The 20,010-nt window shown below is 47.0% G+C and overlaps 4 protein-coding genes across 7 annotated transcripts in view; 2 read left to right on the top strand and 2 right to left on the bottom strand.

The window, feature by feature from the left end:
* Positions 1–801, top strand: part of LOC115182121 (serine/threonine-protein kinase SIK2) — a 12,799-nt gene extending 11,998 nt beyond the window's left edge. The window contains exon 11 of the mRNA XM_029743779.1: positions 247–801. Coding sequence (XP_029599639.1) covers positions 247–458 — 212 coding nt within the window. The 3' untranslated portion in view covers positions 459–801. The remainder of the gene's footprint in view (positions 1–246) is intronic.
* A 673-nt stretch (positions 802–1,474) lies between these two features.
* Positions 1,475–2,518, top strand: LOC115182114 (uncharacterized histidine-rich protein DDB_G0274557-like). The gene has a single exon (XM_029743772.1). It carries the CDS (start codon positions 1,475–1,477, stop codon positions 2,516–2,518), a length of 1,044 nt encoding a protein of 347 aa, XP_029599632.1.
* Positions 2,519–7,665: 5,147 nt separating this feature from the next.
* LOC115182129 (alpha-crystallin A chain) lies at positions 7,666–12,095 on the bottom strand. Its single transcript, XM_029743792.1, has 3 exons — positions 11,707–12,095; positions 9,388–9,510; positions 7,666–7,922 (listed from the first exon to the last, which is right to left on the bottom strand). Exons 1-3 carry the CDS (start codon positions 11,902–11,904, stop codon positions 7,710–7,712), a joined length of 534 nt encoding a protein of 177 aa, XP_029599652.1. The 5' UTR covers positions 11,905–12,095; the 3' UTR covers positions 7,666–7,709.
* A 5,979-nt stretch (positions 12,096–18,074) lies between these two features.
* Positions 18,075–20,010, bottom strand: part of LOC115182132 (cystathionine beta-synthase) — a 32,718-nt gene continuing 30,782 nt past the window's right edge. For 3 of the 4 annotated variants that reach the window (XM_029743801.1, XM_029743802.1, XM_029743803.1), the window contains one exon: positions 19,511–19,756. In XM_029743801.1, coding sequence (XP_029599661.1) covers positions 19,629–19,756 — 128 coding nt within the window. In that variant the 3' untranslated portion in view covers positions 19,511–19,628. Of the gene's footprint in view, positions 19,757–20,010 lie in introns of all 4 variants that reach the window. The other variant, XM_029743800.1, reaches the window with a different exon arrangement.

Here is a 20,010-nt window from a genome sequence, read left to right as displayed (position 1 = left end):
GTCTTACACATTGGAGACATCTCTTGTGTTTTAATCATCTTTGATGTAGATCAGAAATGACAAAGGTCCTAGAATGGATCCTTGAGGAACTCCACAAGATATTAAGATACCCATCAGTCTGCACACACAAACTGCTCTCTAAAATAAACATCATTCTGTTACCGTTAGTAACAATTTAGTTCTAGATCTATTCTTGGCGGCTTTCATAAAGGTTTATGATGACATGATCTTTGACCTCTGTTTCAGGTCTGAGGGTGTTCCGCCAGCAGTTGAGGAGGGAGGCCAGTGCCAAGGGCCTGCTGGGACTGAACAAGATGAAGAGCCCTGGGATCCGGCACGGGTGGTCCCCCCCAGCCTCTGGCTCTGCACCCAGCCCCCCTGCCTGGGGGGGGCGAGACCTGTCCCACTGTGTCCCCACCACACCACTGTCAGAGGAGGGCTTCCAGCAGCAGAAGTGAGGCAGACCCTTTTGTTTCTTATCATTGTGACTCAAATTATTATCAAGCCATTTTGATTTGGGTTAAATACATTTGTCAAAAGCTTTTAAGCATTTGCCTGATTTGTCTTGGACATTGCACCTGCAACCGGTTCTATTGGTTCCACTGGTTCCACTGGTTCCACTGGTTCCACTGGTTCCATTGTATTGGAGCAAACTAAAGGAAGCGCAGCCCAAGTATTTGAAAATATTAGACACCTGTTGTTGTACTGACTTTTCTCTGTGTCTTCCCCCAGAGTGATCCAGATTCCACTGTGCCAATTCCACCCGACCACACCTGTTCCTCCCCACCAACCCATGTCTTCCTCCCCGCCACCACACCTCTTCCTGTCTCCTCCCGTCCCTCCTAACGTTCCCGCTCCTCCTCGTCCTCCTATTGGTCTGTTCTCCACACACACACTGTCACATGACTTCCTCACACCCTCCCTTCAACAGAACCACTCACTACACCCAGAACTACACCCAGAACTACACCCACAGCCACAACTACAACCACAACTACAACCACAACTACACCCACAGTCACAACTACAACGACACCCACAACTACAACCACAACTACACCCACAGCCACAACTACACCCACAACTACACCCACACCTACAACTACAACCACAACTACACTCACAGTCACAACTACACCCACAGCCACAACTACACCCACAACTACACTCACAGTCACAACTACACCCACAGCCACAACTACACCCACAACTACACCCACAACTACACCCACACCTACAACTACAACCACAACTACAACCACAACTACACTCACAGTCACAACTACACCCACAGCCACAACTACACCCACAACTACACCCACAGCCACAACTACAACCACACTCACAGCTACACTCACAGCTACACCCACAGCTACACCAAAAGACACAACCACAATCCTACCTATCTCTATGCTCGGATCAACCGCTAGACTTATCCCCTTCCTCCTCCTCTTCCTCCTTCTCTTCTTCAGCCATGGTGGCGTCAGCTGGCCACCTCTTGGAGACCCATCTCCATATCAGTTCTCCTCGGGTTGAGAACCACACCCCACCCTTCTCTGACGCTCCTCACCTCCCTGTTCAGCCCCAGTTCCCCCACCCAAAACCCCAGTCTCAGCCTAAGCTACTCCACCCCCACCCAGACCCCCAGTCTCAACTACTGCACCCCCACAACCACCCAGACCCCCAGTCTCAGCTACAGCAACCCCACCCCCACAACCACCCAGACCCCCAGTCTCAGCTAGTGCACCCCCACCCCCATAACTACCCAGACCCCCAGTCTCAGCTACTGCACTCCCACCCCAACAACTACCCAGACCCCCAGTCTCAGCTACAGCAACCCCACTCCCACCCCCACCCCCACAACTACCCAGACCCCCAGTCTCAGCTACTGCACCCCCACCCCCACAACCACCCAGACCCCCAGTCTCAGCTACTGCACTCCCACCCCAACAACTACCCAGACCCCCAGTCTCAGCTACAGCAACCCCACCCCCACCCCCACAACTACCCAGACCCCCAGTCTCAGCTACTGCACCCCCACCCCCACAACTACCCAGACCCCCAGTCTCAGCTACAGCAACCCCACCCCCACAACCACCCAGACCCCCAGTCTCAGCTAGTGCACCCCCACCCCCATAACTACCCAGACCCCCAGTCTCAGCTACTGCACTCCCACCCCAACAACTACCCAGACCCCCAGTCTCAGCTACAGCAACCCCACTCCCACCCCCACCCCCACAACTACCCAGACCCCCAGTCTCAGCTACTGCACCCCCACCCCCACAACCACCCAGACCCCCAGTCTCAGCTAGTGCACCCCCACCCCCACAACTACCCAGACCCCCAGTCTCAGCCTCAGTTACTGTATTCCCACTCTGACCCCCAGCCTCAGCCAAGGCCCTGGGCCAACCACCGCCTCTATACCCACTCCCAGACCTCCAGGCGGCCCCAGCTCCAGCGCCAGCCACGTCTGCCTCCATGCCCAGTAGGGAGAATGGATCCTGGGTACGGACCGTAGGAAACACCCAGGACTAAAGGCCTAGAAGCTGTTGTACAGCAACTGTCTCAAGGCTAACATTAGGACTCAGAGAGAGACTAGAGAAATGGAACTGGGCCTCAGACTGATGTCCCCAATGACTCATTGCCTCGATGCTCTGGCAACAGTGGATGTTAATAAAGAAGGATGACATCAGTGGGACCTACTTAGGATGGACTGTGAGTCTAATGGTGGAATGAGCTTCCCCTAAAGCTAGGACAGCAGAGTCCCTGGCCATCTTCCGAAAACAACTGAAACTCTACCTCTTCAAACAGTATCTTAAATAAGACATTGCACTTCTCTTTTCCTACTAGCACTGGCTTAGCTGATAACTCCTCTGTATTGGGGAAAAATGTACTTCGACTGTGATATGTGGTTGTCTCACCTAGCGATCTTAATATGAATGCACTTTGGATAAAGGTTTCTGCTAAATGACTCTACATTTTTTTATATAATGTAATGCTGATCATGTGCAAACTGTCATGTCTGTTGTTGTGTGAACTGAAAATACCAATAATTGACCTACTGTGGAGACAGCAGTCTAGTCCTTTCCAGGAAGCACGACTCCCAGTATTCTCCTATTATCCTATTACAAAATAGGTTAAGTGGTAGTTGTCTCCCTGTCGTCTTCCATAAACTGTCTTTGATTCAGTGCAGTTGGCATGAGGAAGACGACTTAAAATAAGTGTTTTCTCATGCAGTTTGAATTCAGACCCGCCTTGTGCCTTTTGAACACACAAGATGACTGTTGTATTGAGTAGACCAGACTCAACAAACCTCTCTGTAATACGTTTATTGTATTTGTCGAACATTGTAAATTGAGTTTTGTAGTTGAATACTTTTTCATACATTGTTGGATCATTTTTTTAACAAAGGAATGAAAAAAGCCATTACTGGTCTTTGCTGTTTATTGCTGTTGCTCCTTATGACTCGTCTGTTGTCAGCTGGCCCACCACCACCAGCCCAGCCTCCACCTGTCTGGCTCTGCTTTGGTACCAGTCAGGGGGTTGGTATTGCTATACCTCCCTCGCTGCCTGTAGTTTGTTATTATTGTAATGATTGAGCCTTGCTCTGGCAGAGAGCTCCCCTGAAGAAGCAGAGCCTAACGCCAAGACCTAATGACCTAATGCAGGTAGCCTAGTGGTTAGACCGTTGGGCCAGTAACCGAAAGGTTGCTGGATCGAATCCCTGAGCTGACAAGGTAAAAATCTGTTATACTGCCTTGGTTGCTGGATCAAATCCCCAAGGTGAAAGTCAATCATTCTGCCCCTGAGCAAGGCAATTAACCCACTGTTCCCCGGCCCCCGAAGACATGGATGTTGATTAAGGCAGCCCCCCGCACCTCTCTGATTCAGAGGGGTTGGGTTAAATGCATTCAGTTGTATAACTGACTAGGTATCCCCCTTTCCTATTGTCATTTATTTGGTTATTTAATGGTTAAACGAATATGTGGTGTTTCCTGTCTGTTTCCTGTCACTTTCTTTTGGTATTGGTATTAGGTATTTTATTAGGATCCCCATTAGCTGTTGCAAAAGCACCAGCTACTCTTCCTGGGGTCCACACAAAACATGACACATGACAATATACAGAACATTAATAGACACAAACCGAACTATATAAAATTGTTTTTTTAAAGGCACACGTAGCCTACATATCAATACATACACACAGACTATCTAGGTCAAATAGGGGAGAGGCGTTGTGCTGTGTGGTGTTGCTTTATCTGGTTTTTGAAACCAGGTTTGCTGTTTATTTCAGCAGTATGAGATGGAAGGAAGTTCCATGCAATAATGGCTCTATATAATATTGTACATTTTCTTGAATTTGTTCTGGATGTGGGGACTGTGAAAAGACCCCTGGTGGCATGTCTGGTGGGGTAAGTGTGTGTGTCAGAGCTGTGTGTAAAGTGACGATGCAAACAATATGGGATTTTCAACACATTAATGTTTCTTATAAAAAGAAGAAGTGATGCCGTCAGTCTCTCCTCAAATCTTAGCCAAGAGAGACTGGCATTTATAGTATTTATATCAGCCCTCTGATTACAATGAAGAGTAAGACATGCCGCTCTGTTCTGGGCCAGCTGCAGTTTAACTAGGTCTTTCCTTGCAGCACTCGACCATATGACTGGACAATAATCAAGATAAGATAAAACTAGAGTCTGCAGAACTTGCTTTTTGGAGTGTTGTGTCAAAAATCAGAGCATCTCTTTATTACAGACAGACCTCTCCCCATCTTTACAACTATGGAATCTATATGTTTTGACCATGACAGTTTACAATCTAAAGTAACGCCAAGTAGATCTCTCTGTTTATATCACATACACATCCTGTGTGTGTGTGTGTGTGTGTGTGTGTGTGTGTGTGTGTGTGTGTGTGTGTGTGTGTGTGTGTGTGTGTGTGTGTGTGTGTGTGTGTGTGTGTGTGTGTGTGTGTGTGTGTGAGTGTGTGAGTGAGTGAGTGAGTGAGTGAGTGAGTGAGTGAGTGAGTGAGTGAGTGAGTGAGTGAGTGAGTGAGTGAGTGAGTGAGTGACAGACAGACAGACAGACAGACAGACAATGCCATACTTGAGTAAAAGTAAAGATACCTTAATAAAAAATTACCAAAGTGAAAGTCACCCAGTTAAATACTACTTGAGTAAATGTCTAAAATTATTTTGTTTTAAATATACTTAAGTATCAAAAGTAAAATATTTCTTATATTAAGCAAACCAGACAGCGTCATTTTCTATATTTGTTTTATTTATTTACGGATAGCAAGGGGCACGCCCCAACGCTCAAGTATAATTTACAAACAAAGCATGTGCTTAGTGAGTCCACCAGATCAGAGGCAGTAGGGATGACCAGGGATATACTTTTGATAAGTGTGTGAATTAGGCAATTTTCCTGTCCTGCTAAGCTTTCAAAATGTAAAAGTACTTTTGGGTGTCAGGGAAAATGTGTGGAGCAAAAAGTACATCCTTTTATTTAGGAATGTAGCAAAGCAAAATATAAATAGTGAAGTAGAGTACAAATACCCCAAAAAACGACTTAAGTAGTACTTTACACCACTGGCACTACTGACCCTGGCTCTGCTATCTCTTTTTCTCTCACTCCCTTATCTTTATCTTTGTCTCTCTTTCTCGCTGTTTCAGTTTTTCTGTCCCAGTCTCTCTCTGACCCAGTCTCTCTCTCAGATTCTCTCTCTGTCTCATTCTCTCTCTGTCTCAGTCTCTCTGTCTCTCTCTGTCCCAGTCTTTCTCTCTTTGTCTGTCTCTTTCAGTCTGTCTCTCTCTGTCTCAGCCTCTCTCTGTCTCAGCCTCTCTCTGTCTCAGCCTCTCTCTGTCTCAGTCTCTCTCTGTCTGTCTCTCTCTGTCCCGGTCTCTCTCTGTCTCACTCTCTCTCTGTCTCGGTCTCTCTCTGTCCCGGTCTCTCTCTGTCCCGTCTCTCTCTGTCTCACTCTCTCTCTGTCTCGGTCTCTCTCTGTCCCGGTCTCTCTCTGTCCCGTCTCTCTCTGTCTCACTCTCTCTCTGTCTCGGTCTCTCTCTGTCCCGGTCTCTCTCTGTCTCACTCTCTCTCTGTCTCACTCTCTCTCTGTCTCGGTCTCTCTCTGTCCCGGCCTCTCTCTGTCTCACTCTCTCTCTGTCTCGGTCTCTCTCTGTCTCAGTCTCTCTCTGTCTCACTCTCTCTCTGTCTCGGTCTCTCTCTGTCTCACTCTCTCTCTGTCTCGGTCTCTATCTGTCCCAGTCTCTATCTGTCCCAGTCTCTCTCTGTCTCACTCTCTCTCTGTCCCAGTCTCTATCTGTCCCAGTCTCTATCTGTCCCAGTCTCTATCTGTCCCAGTCTCTCTCTGTCTCACTCTCTCTCTGTCCCAGTCTCTATCTGTCCCAGTCTCTATCTGTCCCAGTCTCTCTCTGTCTCACTCTCTCTCTGTCCCAGTCTCTCTCTGTCTCGGTCTCTCTCTGTCCCGGTCTCTCTCTGTCTCGGTCTCTATCTGTCCCAGTCTCTATCTGTCCCAGTCTCTCTCTGTCCCAGTCTCTCTCTGTCTCAGTCTCTCTCTGTCTCAGTCTCTCTCTGTCCCAGTCTCTCTCTGTCCCAGTCTCTATCTGTCTCACTCTCTCTCTGTCTCAGTCTCTCTCTCTCTCTTACTCTTTTGCTTTCGTGCCACTTATTTCATATTTATTTAGGTGACTGATTAAGACGAGGACAAGATGAATCAGCTCTAAGAGAACAAACTCTCACCTCTATTACAATGAATATGTGGTCTAGTTTTCCTCAGTAGCTTTGCAGGTTGACCTGCACAACCGATACGTTCACATCCAATGATACTTGATGAAACAGAGAAAGTACAGACAAGGGTTTGCTTCTTGGTTAATATTACAGTTTTATTGTTTCTACTTCTCAGGTAGTGAGCAGATATCAGCTGAACAGGGCTAACGCTACAGGACAGGAAATACTCAAGGACAAGAGAGAAGGGTTTGGAAAAAGTCGCGACACAGGAATGGAAAAAAGCCAGGTGGTATAAGCCCAACGATGGAACCCATTTTCAGTACTACAGTCCTATAGGACCAGACAATGGTATGTACTTAACCCTAACTCCCCCCATCCTCCCTCCCTCCCTCTCTTTCTTTCTCTTAGAAAGAGTTGCTCAGTAAAGCCCTTCAGTACAGCCAGGAGAAAGACGGCAGCTTCCTCACTGGGTGAAATATTACCCACGGTACCCTTGGGGTGACCGATTTGTTGTTTGTTTACACAGGAAGTAGAAAGCCAGGGTTAAGTCATGTGACCCTCTCTTAAATCCTTTTGTTTTGTTGAAGTCCCCCCCAAGCCCCAACCGTCCCTCTCTTTATCCATCCTCATGGGTCATGAGTCATAATCAGAACCAGAATATTAATACTGCCATAATAGTCTAGCGTAGTCTAAAAAAGGAGAAAATATTAGACTAGAAATACACTGATATCTTCTAAGTGTGGAGTCAGGGAGAGAGGGATTGGGTGGTGAGGGGAAGGGAGAGGGGCGAGGGGGTGGGGAGACTTTGGGGGTAAAGGAATGTGTTGTTCAGCCCCCCCACCCTGCCCCAGCCACACGGCTGCTTTATTTGGAAGAGAAGCCCCCCTCTGCATGCCCCCTCCCCCCCTCCCGCCCTTCGACCCCCCCCCGCATCCCCGGTGCCACCCGGCCGGCAGCACGCCCGGCTTCTTAAGAGGAGGGGGCAGCGTTAGTCTTGTCGTCGCGGGTGACGGGGATGCTGCGGTCGCCACGGCCGAGGTCGCCACCGCCACCGGTGACCTTTGGGCCACAAAGGGTCAGGAGGCCGTCGGTAGACAGTGTGCAGGAGATAGCCGATTGGTCCACGCTGGAGGGGAGGCGGTAGCGGCGGTGGAACTCACGTGAGATGTAACCGTGGTCGTCCTGGAGACAAGAGAGAGAGAAATGAGGATGAGCGTAATGATATAGTGTCCACATTCAACACTTTAGATCATTATGTTTTTTTATGGTGCTTTTTAAATCATTATCCCTTCGCACTGTCTGTCAAATGTAGGCCTTTTTAAATCATTATCCCTTCTGTCAAATGTAGGCCTAACCATATGAATTCAGCCCTCTAAGAAAAACACATCTGCGGCTGCTGGGAATGACGCAGAAAGGACGTAAGAGAAAGCAAAACGTTCCTTAGTTACAACGGCTCCCCCACTCAGCGTGTCCCTGGAGGCCACTAACATCCAGAATGAAAATAAATGACGAGAGAGAGAGAAGAGAGAGAGAGAAGAGAGATAAGTAGCATATTGTAATCTAATTTAATGACGCTTAAATCTTACAAAGGAAAACACAAAACATTGTGGGTCACGTTCACCTCTATGACTAACATACATCACATTTGTTCTGTGTCACCGTGTGGCCAAGGAAATTAAATGATCCCAAACAATGTGTCCCATTGTTTATGTAGGAATCCCTATCATTGGAGATGTTTTTCCTAGCAAAGTGTGTCAGTGTGTATAGTTTGGTCTCAGGACACGTAACTGCTTGGTTGTTTGACTTCATCCTTGCTGAACATGGGCCTTGAAAAGGGTTGAATTGAATTTGTATGAGGGGCAATGCGCGTAAGCCGACCAATTCCCAGAGTAAACAAAACAGGGCTGTGGGTGTGTGTGCTCATCAACACACACATACACTCACTTAACACACGTGTGAACAACACACACATTCTTTGAATTAATTAGGTTGAGAAATTCTCCTCTGACTCAAAATGTTGAATCTAATAACACATCTTGTTAGCATCTCTTGGAGGACGTGGCTGGTTAAAGCTGGTTGTTGTAGCAGTGGCTCTGTCTAGCTAGTTGGAATGAGCGACCTGCCTAAGGATGAATGCACTGACCTGGAAAGCACAGTGATGACAGTATCTGGTGCGCTTGTTGCTTCAATTACTGCCACAGGGTGTTTCGATGTGACAGACGCGCAGGCACTCACAATATACATGTACAGTATATACAGTATGTCACAGGAGGTTGGTGGCACCTTAATAGGGGAGGATGGGCTCGTGGTAATGACAGGAGCGGAATCAGTGGAATGGTATCAAATACATCCAACACATGGTTTCCATGGTTTCCAGGTGTTGATTCCATTCTATTCGTTCCGTTCCAGACATTATTATGAGCCGTCCTCCCGTCAGCAGCCCCCACTGATATAGATGTGCACATGTGAGAAACCAGGCTTTGGTGTTCCAAGCCATAGTAGAGGGATTGTGTTTGAACTCAGGAGTGGGTGTACTACCACAAGTCATAGTGACCGTTTTGAGCTAGCTCGGCCTGTCTGTCCAGAGAGATTAGGCTGTGTGCTGCTTGGATGGGATGGAATGTTAACCCCTGGTGGAAGGCCTCACCTGTCTCTCTCCATGCTTTCCCTGGATCTCCACGTAGTCATCAGTCACCTTCACGTTGAGTTCATCAGGAGAGAAGTGCTTCACATCCATGAAGACCGAGAACTTGTCCCTGTCGGACCTCACCTGGAGAGATAGAGGGAAAGGGGTTGAAGGTTAAAGGTCACGGGTGGCGGGTGGCGGGAACCTGGAAACCACAGTGATGCTCATCTTCTGAAATGTAGTTTTTTCCCCATATCAGTTCAGTTCTATATGTTGTTATGGAGTCATATCTCAGAGAGATATGAAGATTATCCATTTCTAAAGTGTGTATGTAGATGATGCAAAACAAAATGTGTGTCACTAGTCACCAAAACACTAGATGTTGTTTGGACATCGAAATTCTGATATCCTGACATATAACCCAAGTTGAAATGCAGTTTGAGCTAGTAATGGAATGAGTCAGTATATTATGGGCAGGACAGAGCATGACTCTGTTTGGCCTGGTTTAGACTAGGTGGATAACACTGCAGCAGTCTCTGAGCTCCTCCCTGCCGAGAATCACTCAACATTAGTGCATTCAATTTGCCGCTCATTTTCAACATACTTGCAATAATCTTGCAAACTGCAAAATGCACTTCTTATCGTTGTTTACAGCTCCAGTAGTGGGGATATTTGACCTCTCTGTTCTCTGTACTCTCTTATGACAATCAGCAACATCTACTGCAGCTGTATAGGATAGCAGGATGTCGTAGCCATTCAATAACAGATCTGGCTAGCGCTACTGCTGTCGTAGCCATTCAATAACAGATCTGGCTAGCGCTACTGCTGTCATAGCCATTCAATAACAGATCTGGCTAGCGCTACTGCTGTCGTAGCCATTCAATAACAGATCTGGCTAGCGCTACTGCTGTCATAGCCATTCAATAACAGATCTGGCTAGCGCTACTGCTGTCGTAGCCATTCAATAACAGATCTGGCTAGCGCTACTGCTGTCGTAGCCATTCAATAACAGATCTGGCTAGCGCTACTGCTGTCATAGCCATTCAATAACAGACCTGGCTAGCGCTACTGCTGTCATAGCCATTCAATAACAGACCTGGCTAGCGCTACTGCTGTCATAGCCATTCAATAACAGATCTGGCTAGCGCTACTGCTGTCGTAGCCATTCAATAACAGATCTGGCTAGCGCTACTGCTGTCATAGCCATTCAATAACAGATCTGGCTAGCGCTACTGCTGTCGTAGCCATTCAATAACAGATCTGGCTAGCGCTACTGCTGTCGTAGCCATTCAATAACAGACCTGGCTAGCGCTACTGCTGTCGTAGCCATTCAATAACAGATCTGGCTAGCGCTACTGCTGTCGTAGCCATTCAATAACAGATCTGGCTAGCGCTACTGCTGTCGTAGCCATTCAATAACAGATCTGGCTAGCGCTACTGCTGTCATAGCCATTCAATAACAGATCTGGCTAGCGCTACTGCTGTCGTAGCCATTCAATAACAGATCTGGCTAGCGCTACTGCTGTCGTAGCCATTCAATAACAGATCTGACTAGCACTACTGCTTCTCTCTGATTTAGTATAGTGACTTCCCCAGGGTCATGTCCTTGTCTCCCCCACTCAGCTTTCTCTTCTCTATAACTGTTACATCTCCCTGTATTAGTAATGAATTCAATGTAGGCCTCCTAGATTAAATACATTGAGTTTCTCTGTGAAAGATATGCACACATAGACCACCTTTGGGGCAATTACAGTGCGATTCAAATCTGTCCAATCTCAGTCCATTTTGCAAATCCTCTTTTTTAATGAAAACTGTAACCAATGATGTAACCAATGCATCATGGCACTAATAACCCGGCTTCAATTGATTTATTTATTTATTTTACTCTTATTTTACCAGATCTGTTGACTGAGACCACATTCTCATTCACAGCAACGACCTGGAGAATTGTTACAGGGGAGAGGAGGGGGGGATGAATGAGCGGATTGTAAACTGGGGATGATTCGATTCCCCCAAGGACACACATGCTCTCTCTGTAAGCTAGGACAACATGCAGGCTCTTCTGTCTATGATATATTACAACTTTCCCCATCAAACACTGACAACCAAGTCTGCTTTCTATCCATAAAGATAGACATAAAAAAACATGCAAATGATACATTTGGGTACTTTGAACTAAACTAAAGTGACTACAGATTTAGAATGATGGTGAATGAATAGGTCTTAGTGGGTCCTATTCTTCCCCAGAGGATAGAGCAGGTCAGCCTGGTAAATCAGACTGAATACTTCCAATGCTGAGCACAGTGATCAGTCAGTCAGGTTGAACAGGTTAGTTGTTACCTCAGACATGCCAGAGTTGGTGGAGTCCAGGAAGTTGCGGAACAGCGACTGTCTGTAGTAGGGGCTGATGGTGGAGGCAGCGTAGGGGAACAGGTCATAGTCGAACATGCCCTCCCCGAAAAACTGGTCAAAGAGACGGGCGGGATACATGGAACCCATGGCACGTCTGAACCAGGGGTGCTGGATGGCAATATCCATACTAGCGTAGCTTAGGTTTTAGCTCGACGGGCCCAAACTCAATACAGGCAGTTTCTTGCTGCTCGGCTTTAGCTCGGCTGGCTAGTGCCTGTGTTCTGTTAGGAGTAGAGAGAGAGAGGCGTGAGGGAGGACTAGAGGTGCCGTGGGAGAGAAACAAAAGCAGTAGTAGTAGTAGAGAGGAGTAGGGGTCCCAAGTGGTGTGTGTGCTCTCCTCTGCAGCCGCCCCCTCTTTATATACCTGTGGGGCAGAAAAGAGGGGCTTTAGTGCGGATCTCTGTGGAATGGCATTATCTCATGGTGGGACGGGCTCAGTCAGCAGAATCGGTGGGCGGTGTGCACGCTGGCCCGTTCAGCTACAGCCTGGCCCTCGTAAAGTGGCGGGACCTGTGCCAGCGCCAACCGGACGACAAGGGTCTGACACAACAAGCCGAGGCTTGGCCTGACGAGTTGGTGAGGAAAAGGGGGAGACGGAGAGAGAGAGAATCAGGAGGTCAGGGGTGAAAAAAAATGGGTTGGTGGCACCTTAACTGGGGAGGACTGGCTCATAGTAATGGCTGGAAAGAATAAATAGAATGGTATTGAACAAATCAAAAACATGGTTTATCATGAGCCGTCCTCCCCTCAGCAGCCTCCTGTGGTTGGTGGGGTTTCTGACACTGGATACGGGGGATGGGAATTAAACCTGTCTGGGTGTGGAGCACCGACATGCTCATCCTCTCTCTCTGTCTTTCACACACACACACACACACACACACACACACACACACACACACACACACACACACACACACACACACACACACACACACACACACACACACACACACACACACACACACACACAGTATTGTTCTGGTACTTTGTTGGGATGAAGAGCAGACTCCAGTCACAATACAGTCTGGGGGTGGCTGTGTGAGGGCGTGGAGCGGTCAACATCACAACAACAGCGGTCAAACATTGTGAGGATGGTATTTGTCCGATTGACCAGTATGGAATGTAAAGTAGAGGGAAAACAGCAGGGAAACAGCAGGTAAACAGCAGGGAAACAGCAGGGAAACAGCAGGGAAACAGCAGGGGAAACAGCAGGGAAACAGCAGGGAAACAGCAGGGAAACAGCAGGGAAACAGCAGGGAAACAGCAGGGGAAACAGCAGGGGAAACAGCAGGGAAACAGCAGGGAAACAGCAGGGGAAACAGCAGGGAAAACAGCAGGGAAACAGCAGGGAAACAGCAGGGGAAACAGCAGGGGAAACAGCAGGGAAACAGCAGTGAAACAGCAGGGGAAACAGCAGGGAAAACAGCAGGGAAAACAGCAAGTAAACAGCAGGTAAACTGCAGGGAAAACAGCAGGTAAACAGCAGGGGAAACAGCAGGGGAAACAGCAGGGGAAACAGCAGGGGAAACAGCAGGTAAACAGCAGGGGAAACAGCAGGGAAACAGCAGGGGAAACAGCAGGGGAAACAGCAGGTAAACAGCAGGTAAACAGCAGGGAAACAGCAGGGGAAACAGCAGGGGAAACAGCAGGGGAAACAGCAGGTAAACAGCAGGGGAAACAGCAGGGGAAACAGCAGGGAAACAGCAGGGGAAACAGCAGGGAAAACAGCAGGAAAACAGCAGGGGAAACAGCAGGTAAACAGCAGGGGAAACAGCAGGTAAACAGCAGGGGAAACAGCAGGGAAACAGCAGGGGAAACAGCAGGGGAAACAGCAGGTAAACAGCAGGTAAACAGCAGGTAAACAGCAGGGAAAACAGCAGGTAAACAGCAGGGGAAACAGCAGGGAAAACAGCAGGGGAAACAGCAGGGGAAACAGCACGGAAACAGCAGGGAAACAGCAGGGGAAACAGCAGGGGAAACAGCAGGTAAACAGCAGGGGAAACAGCAGGTAAACAGCAGGGGAAACAGCAGGGGAAACAGCAGGGAAAACAGCAGGGGAAACAGCAGGGAAAACAGCAGGGAAAACAGCAAGTAAACAGCAGGGAAAACAGCAGGTAAACAGCAGGGGAAACAGCAGGGGAAACAGCACGGAAACAGCAGGGGAAACAGCAGGGGAAACAGCAGGGAAAACAGCAGGTAAACAGCAGGGAAAACAGCAGGTAAACAGCAGGGGAAACAGCAGGGGAAACAGCAGGGGAAACAGCAGGGAAACAGCAGGTAAACAGCAGGGGAAACAGCAGGGGAAACAGCAAGTAAACAGCAGGGAAAACAGCAGGGAAACAGCAGGGAAAACAGCAGGTTAACAGCAGGGGAAACAGCAGGGGAAACGGCAGGGGAAACAGCAGGGAAAACAGCAAGTAAACAGCAGGGAAAACAGCAGGGAAACAGCAGGGAAAACAGCAGGTAAACAGCAGGAAAAACAGCAGGTAAACAGCAGGGGAAACAGCAGGGGAAACAGCAGGGGAAACAGCATGGAAACAGCAGGGAAAACAGCAGGTAAACAGCAGGGGAAACAGCAGGGGAAACAGCAGGGGAAACAGCAGGGAAACAGCAGGGTAAACAGCAAGTAAACAGCAGGGGAAACAGCAGGGAAACAGCAGGGAAAACAGCAGGTAAACAGCAGGGGAAACAGCACGGAAACAGCAGGGGAAACAGCAGGGAAACAGCAGGGAAAACAGCAGGGAAAACAGCAGGTAAACAGCAGGGGAAACAGCAGGGGAAACAGCAGGTAAACAGCAGGGAAAACAGCAGGTAAACAGCAGGGGAAACAGCAGGGAAACAGCAAGGAAACAGCAGGGGAAACAGCAGGGGAAACAGCAGGTAAACAGCAGGGGAAACAGCAGGTAAACAGCAGGGGAAACAGCAGGTAAACTGCAGGGGAAACAGCAGGGGATGGGTGCAACTGAATGGAGCTATGTAGCCTACAGTATCATGGGTCATGTTAGTATCATGGGTCATGCTATGTATCTACAGTATCATGGGTCATGTTAGGCCCCACAGCTAAGTAGCCTACAGTATCATGGGTTATGTAGCCTACAGTATCATGGGTCATGTTAGGCCCCACAGCTAAGTAGCCTACAGTATCATGGGTTATGTAGCCTACAGTATCATGGGTCATGTTAGGCCCCACAGCTAAGTAGCCTACAGTATCATGGGTTATGTAGCCTACAGTATCATGGGTCATGTTAGGCCCAGGGTTATGTAGCCTACAGTATCATGGGTCATGTTAGGCCCCACAGCTAAGTAGCCTACAGTATCATGGGTTATGTAGCCTACAATATCATGGGTCATGTTAGGCCCAGGGTTATGTAGCCTACAGTATCATGGGTCATGTTAGGCCCAGGGTTATGTAGCCTACAGTATCATGGGTCATGTTAGGCCCAGGGTTATGTGGCCTACAGTATCATGGGTCATGTTAGGCCCAGGGTTATGTGGCCTACAGTATCATGGGTCATGTTAGGCCCAGGGTTATGTAGCCTACAGTATCATGGGTCATGTTAGGCCCAGGGTTATGTAGCCTACAGGATCATGGGTGATGTTAGGCCCAGGGTTATGTAGCCTACAGTATCATGGGTCATGTACATGAATAAATACAGTAGCCTTTTTACAGTTTCTGTCTCTATTGATGTGCGTGTGTGTGTGTGTGTGTGTGTGTGTGTGTGTGTGTGTGTGTGTGTGTGTGTGTGTGTGTGTGTGTGTGTGTGTGTGTGTGTGTGTGTGTGTGTGTGTGTGTGTGTGTGAGAAAGCCGTTGTTTGTTTATGTCTGTCTGATCTCTGTGTGTGTGTGTGTGTGTGTGTGTGTGTGTGTGTGTGTGTGTGTGTGTGTGTGTGTGTGTGTGTGTGTGTGTGTGTGTGTGTGTGTGTGTGTGTGTGTGTGTGTGTGTGTGTGCGTGTATCATTGTGTGAAATAGCGTGCAAAATCGTTTCTAAAGCAACAGTGTGTGTGTGTGTGTGTGTGTGTGTGTGTCTGAACCAGTGTGTGTGTGTCTGAACTTGTGTGTGTGTCTGAACCATTGTGTGTGTGTGTCTGAACCAGTGTGTGTGTGTGTCTGAACTTGTGTGTGTGTGTGTCTGAACCATTGTGTGTGTGTGTGTGTGTGTGTGTGTGTGTTGTGTGTGTTGTGTGTGTGTGTCTGAACCAGTGTGTACTTGTGTGTGTGTGTGTGTGTGTATTAAAGCCTAAGAACTCAGAGAGAGGAGCTATGCACCCAAACAGACCCCTCCACGCCCACTGCACCCACCCCCAGTTCCCATGGCTCTGATCCCTCTCCCGGTGACTTCCCTCCGGGCCTTGTTCACTGCTGTATTAACCTAATCCCGCTGGGCTTTCACCCGGTCCAGCACAGAGGCTTACACAAAGCACCAGCCAGGCCCTTTTTCCAGCCCACAGACTCACCCGCCAAGACCAACCGGCCTCGGCCAGGGCCGAGTGCTTAGGGGACATTGTGGGACTGGATGGAGGCCAGAGGGGGGATGGGGAAGAGGTTAGGGGTGCCGGACGTGGCGGGGGTTGGGCCTTGTAACAGCCCTGTCAGCAGATTTAGGGGCAGAGAGGGTTTTATCAATGGTCCAGACAATGGAAGCCCTGGTCTGTGTATATCCTACAGTACGCTAGACAGGTCAGGCTATTCATCGTCAGCTCTGGTTGGAACAGCGGTGTGTATCCTAACCTGGGGCTAACCTGAGGGTGTTGGGGACGTATGGGGATATGGATTATTGTACTGGAATGTTCAGGGAGCTAGCACACAAGCATTTCACTGCACCTTTTATACCTTTTATTATGCCGACTGTGTACGTTACCAATACGGTCTGATTTGTATTCCTTCCTTTAGGTGATCACAAAACGATAGTGAGTAGGGAAATAGGAAAGGAAGGAAATGTGGTAGACAAGGTTTGAATCCAGGTGCACAACAAGACTGTTTAGCACACTGAGCTAAATTGGTGTTTTGGACCTCTGAATGGTTACTCACCACACAAGTGTGATTCACTGAACCACCACTACTGAAGGATGGAAGGAAGGAAGGAAAGATGGAAGGAGAGAAGGAAGGATGGAAGGCTGGATAGATATAAGGAAAGAAAGAAGGAAGCCTTTAGAGGCCTTGCTTAGGGCCTGTGTGCTTGCTCTAGCTCAGGGGCAAGCAACCCTGTTCCTGGTACTGCAGGATAGTGTTCCAGCTTGACACCACACCTGGCCAACTGAGCTAATTGGTCAGTTCAGTGATGGCCTAACTTCAATACACCTGATCTTCCAGGCTGGTTAAATCAAAAATATCAGGTGGCAGTCCAGGAGCAGTGTTGCCTACCCTAACGATAGCTAGTTGTACAGTAGCTAAAATACTTCAGGAATGGACTAGTTTAGGCATTCATAAGTCACTGTTATTCAAAACTCAATGAGCGGCCTATATTTCATTGGCTGAAATGATCAATGAGCTTATACGTTCCATTGATATTTGAAGTGTGATTTGGATTGGTCATAATGTGTTACCATGTAATAACTAAACAGCTTTCTGTCTGCGAGAGATGCTGTTTGCACGGTTGAAGGAATTTTCTAGCCTACAAGACTGACAATTATGCGAGGACTCACCATCCATGATATCAATATTATGGTTTTAACCATGTTTGGATGATATACAGCCCTCAAACTCAACTCTGTACCTCAAAGCTAGTTCCACTGCATTTTTTTCATTGTTTCCCTCTAACGAGGGACTGATTTAGACCTGGGACACCAGGAGTGTGCAATTAATGATCAGGTGGAACAGAAAACATGCAGGCTCTGTTGTGGTATGTCAGTTGAACTAAGCTCATGGGGCATTTATAAATTGTATTCAAGAAATGTAATTAATTAAAGTCCAAAAATGGATGTACCCTTTAAAACCCTAAACAGTATCTTAAATAACGAAATTGTTGCAAACCCAAGTAGACTCAAGAGCAGTCATACATGTAACGTTAGACCAACCAAATATATGCTCTTTCACTGCCACCTAGTGGTAGGGTGGTATAACTGCTGATTCTGTTATTCATATGCACAGCTCGGCTATACATTTTATCACAGAAGGTTCGGTTGTTTAGCTATCGAGAAGAGATGTCCAGAGAATTCGGCCACGCAGCCACTTTGTACATGTTAAACAGGTAATGGCTTAGGGTCAACATAATTAGAATCTCAAACTGCTATTAAAAGCTCATGCATTTTCACTATACACATTATACACACAAATAAAATGATTGCATAGCAAATATAAATTCAGAGATGTTTTAACAACTTTATTTTTCATAAGATTATAAAGTGATTTTATAGTACACAAATCCCGATAAGACTTTTTACTCTGATACATCCAAAGTGAAAAGCAAAAACAACCGTACAAATACATTGTTGGCACTCCAAATGATCTCTGACCTTGTATTATACTGGCATATCAATCATACTATTTCATTTCATATGATCTTGTCAAAAAGGCTATTTTGGTATTTACTAGCTGGACATATTTGTAAAAAAAGATATTTTGGTAGCTACTAGCTAGACATATTTGACCATTCCAGAACAAAACCTCTGATTTTTCATTAAGTATGATGTTGAAGAGGACGGTACAATTCATATGTTCTACATCTGCATTGCTTGCTCTTTGAGTTTTTTGTATAAGGACTGTGTGACATCTACAGATATAAAAAGAGCTTTAGAAATACATTAGATTGATTGAAAAAGTATGCACTCATTACTGTAAATCACTCGGATAGGAGCGTCTGCTAAATAACTCAAATTTAAATTTAGAAAATTACAATGCCCTTTTAGTGTAAGAGCTGTTTGAAAAGACCGCCTGAAATTCCAGCCTGTTTTGGTGCGACAGGAAAAACTGAAAATGCAGTTTTTCCTGTGTTTTATATCATACAGCTGATGAAACTAACACTGTAAAAATGTGAAGAAATTTGATTAGTGTTATTTCCTGATAGTTGCTGGTTGAAAATGCAATCAACACAGGACCTTCTAATCAGCAGGTTTGCATGGGCGGGAGTTTTGACTTTCCATGGTGACATCATGCGATACATTTTTTAATAGACCAACAGCAAAATGTTCCAATCCTCTCTGCCAAAAACAGCTAGTTTTGAGTTTTCCCCTCCCCACTCAGACCACACCCACTGTCCTAGCTAAAGTCTTGCTTGAGAAATTGCTCTTTGCTAAGAAGCTACTTGTTTTAATTGAATACAATCACAGTAAAATACTTATTTGTCATTATGCATAGCGTTGAAATGCGTTGATTGATGTTTTCACAATTAAAACAGTTTTTTTTTTCAGTAAAGATTGGTTTCACAATTATTGATTCAGTACATGGGAAGGTGTACAGTCTGATCATTTGAATAAACATTACAGAGAAACATGGCAATTCCCTCTGTAGACAGTGTCTACATTCTATGATCAAGCTATCAAAATATAGCAAAGATTTAAGACTTTCATATGAACGCATTGTGCTTGCAATGCTAGGGTTGTGGGTTGGATTCCCACGGGGGACCAGTTGGGGGGAAACAGTATGAAAATGTATGTACTCGCTATCTGTAAGTCGCTCTGGATAAGAGCATCTGCTAAATGACTCACATGTCATGAGAAAGGAGCAACAGCAGTTTGTTCACCAATCAAGTTCATACGACCTCATATTCTTTATATTGTCATTAATATCACAGTGTGTTTGTGTATGGTCGTGAGCTGTATGTGGAAATTAATGTGTTCCATGTGTGTGTACATGAGGTGTGTGTACACGAGGTGTTTGTGCGCACATGACCCAGCCGTCACAGGGACAGGGTCACAGGTCACTGCACTCAGAGAAGGACCTCTCCCTCTTCTCCCTGGCTGTGACGAAGTTGAGCAGGTCGATGGCCGTCACCACACCAAACACCATCTGCTTCAGGCTGGGGGAGCCGTCCGTCAAGTCTGAGAGTAGGAGAGAGGGAAGGATAGAGAGGGTGGCATTAGCTCCCTCCTACAGCCTTCATTGGACCAGGGGAGGGTGGGGTTATGGTTGGTTGCAGGCCCAAATCAATGTTGGGACCAAACAACTGAGGACTTTGAGACTGGCACATACAGTACATTCGTAAAGTACTCAGACTCCTTGACTTTCTCCACATTTTGTTACGTTACAGCCTTATTCTAAAATGGATTAAATCGTTTTTTTCCCCCTCATCAAT

The sequence above is a fragment of the Salmo trutta genome, unplaced genomic scaffold, assembly GCF_901001165.1.
Source record: "Salmo trutta unplaced genomic scaffold, fSalTru1.1, whole genome shotgun sequence".
Taxonomy (NCBI): domain Eukaryota; kingdom Metazoa; phylum Chordata; class Actinopteri; order Salmoniformes; family Salmonidae; genus Salmo; species Salmo trutta.
Note: the sequence above shows the minus strand (reverse complement) of the source record. Positions and strands in the feature narration are given on the sequence as shown.

Bases quoted from the DNA above. Each gene is read 5' to 3' on its own strand.
- LOC115182129 (XM_029743792.1), bottom strand. From the start codon at position 11,904: ATGGATATTGCCATCCAGCACCCCTGGTTCAGACGTGCCATGGGTTCC. The intron at 9,511-11,706 runs GTAACAACTAAC...CTATCTCTCCAG, and splicing joins CCAACTCTGGCATGTCTGAG to GTGAGGTCCGACAGGGACAA. The intron at 7,923-9,387 runs GTGAGGCCTTCC...TCTTGTCTCCAG, and splicing joins GAAAGCATGGAGAGAGACAG to GACGACCACGGTTACATCTC.
- LOC115182114 (XM_029743772.1), top strand. From the start codon at position 1,475: ATGGTGGCGTCAGCTGGCCACCTCTTGGAGACCCATCTCCATATCAGT.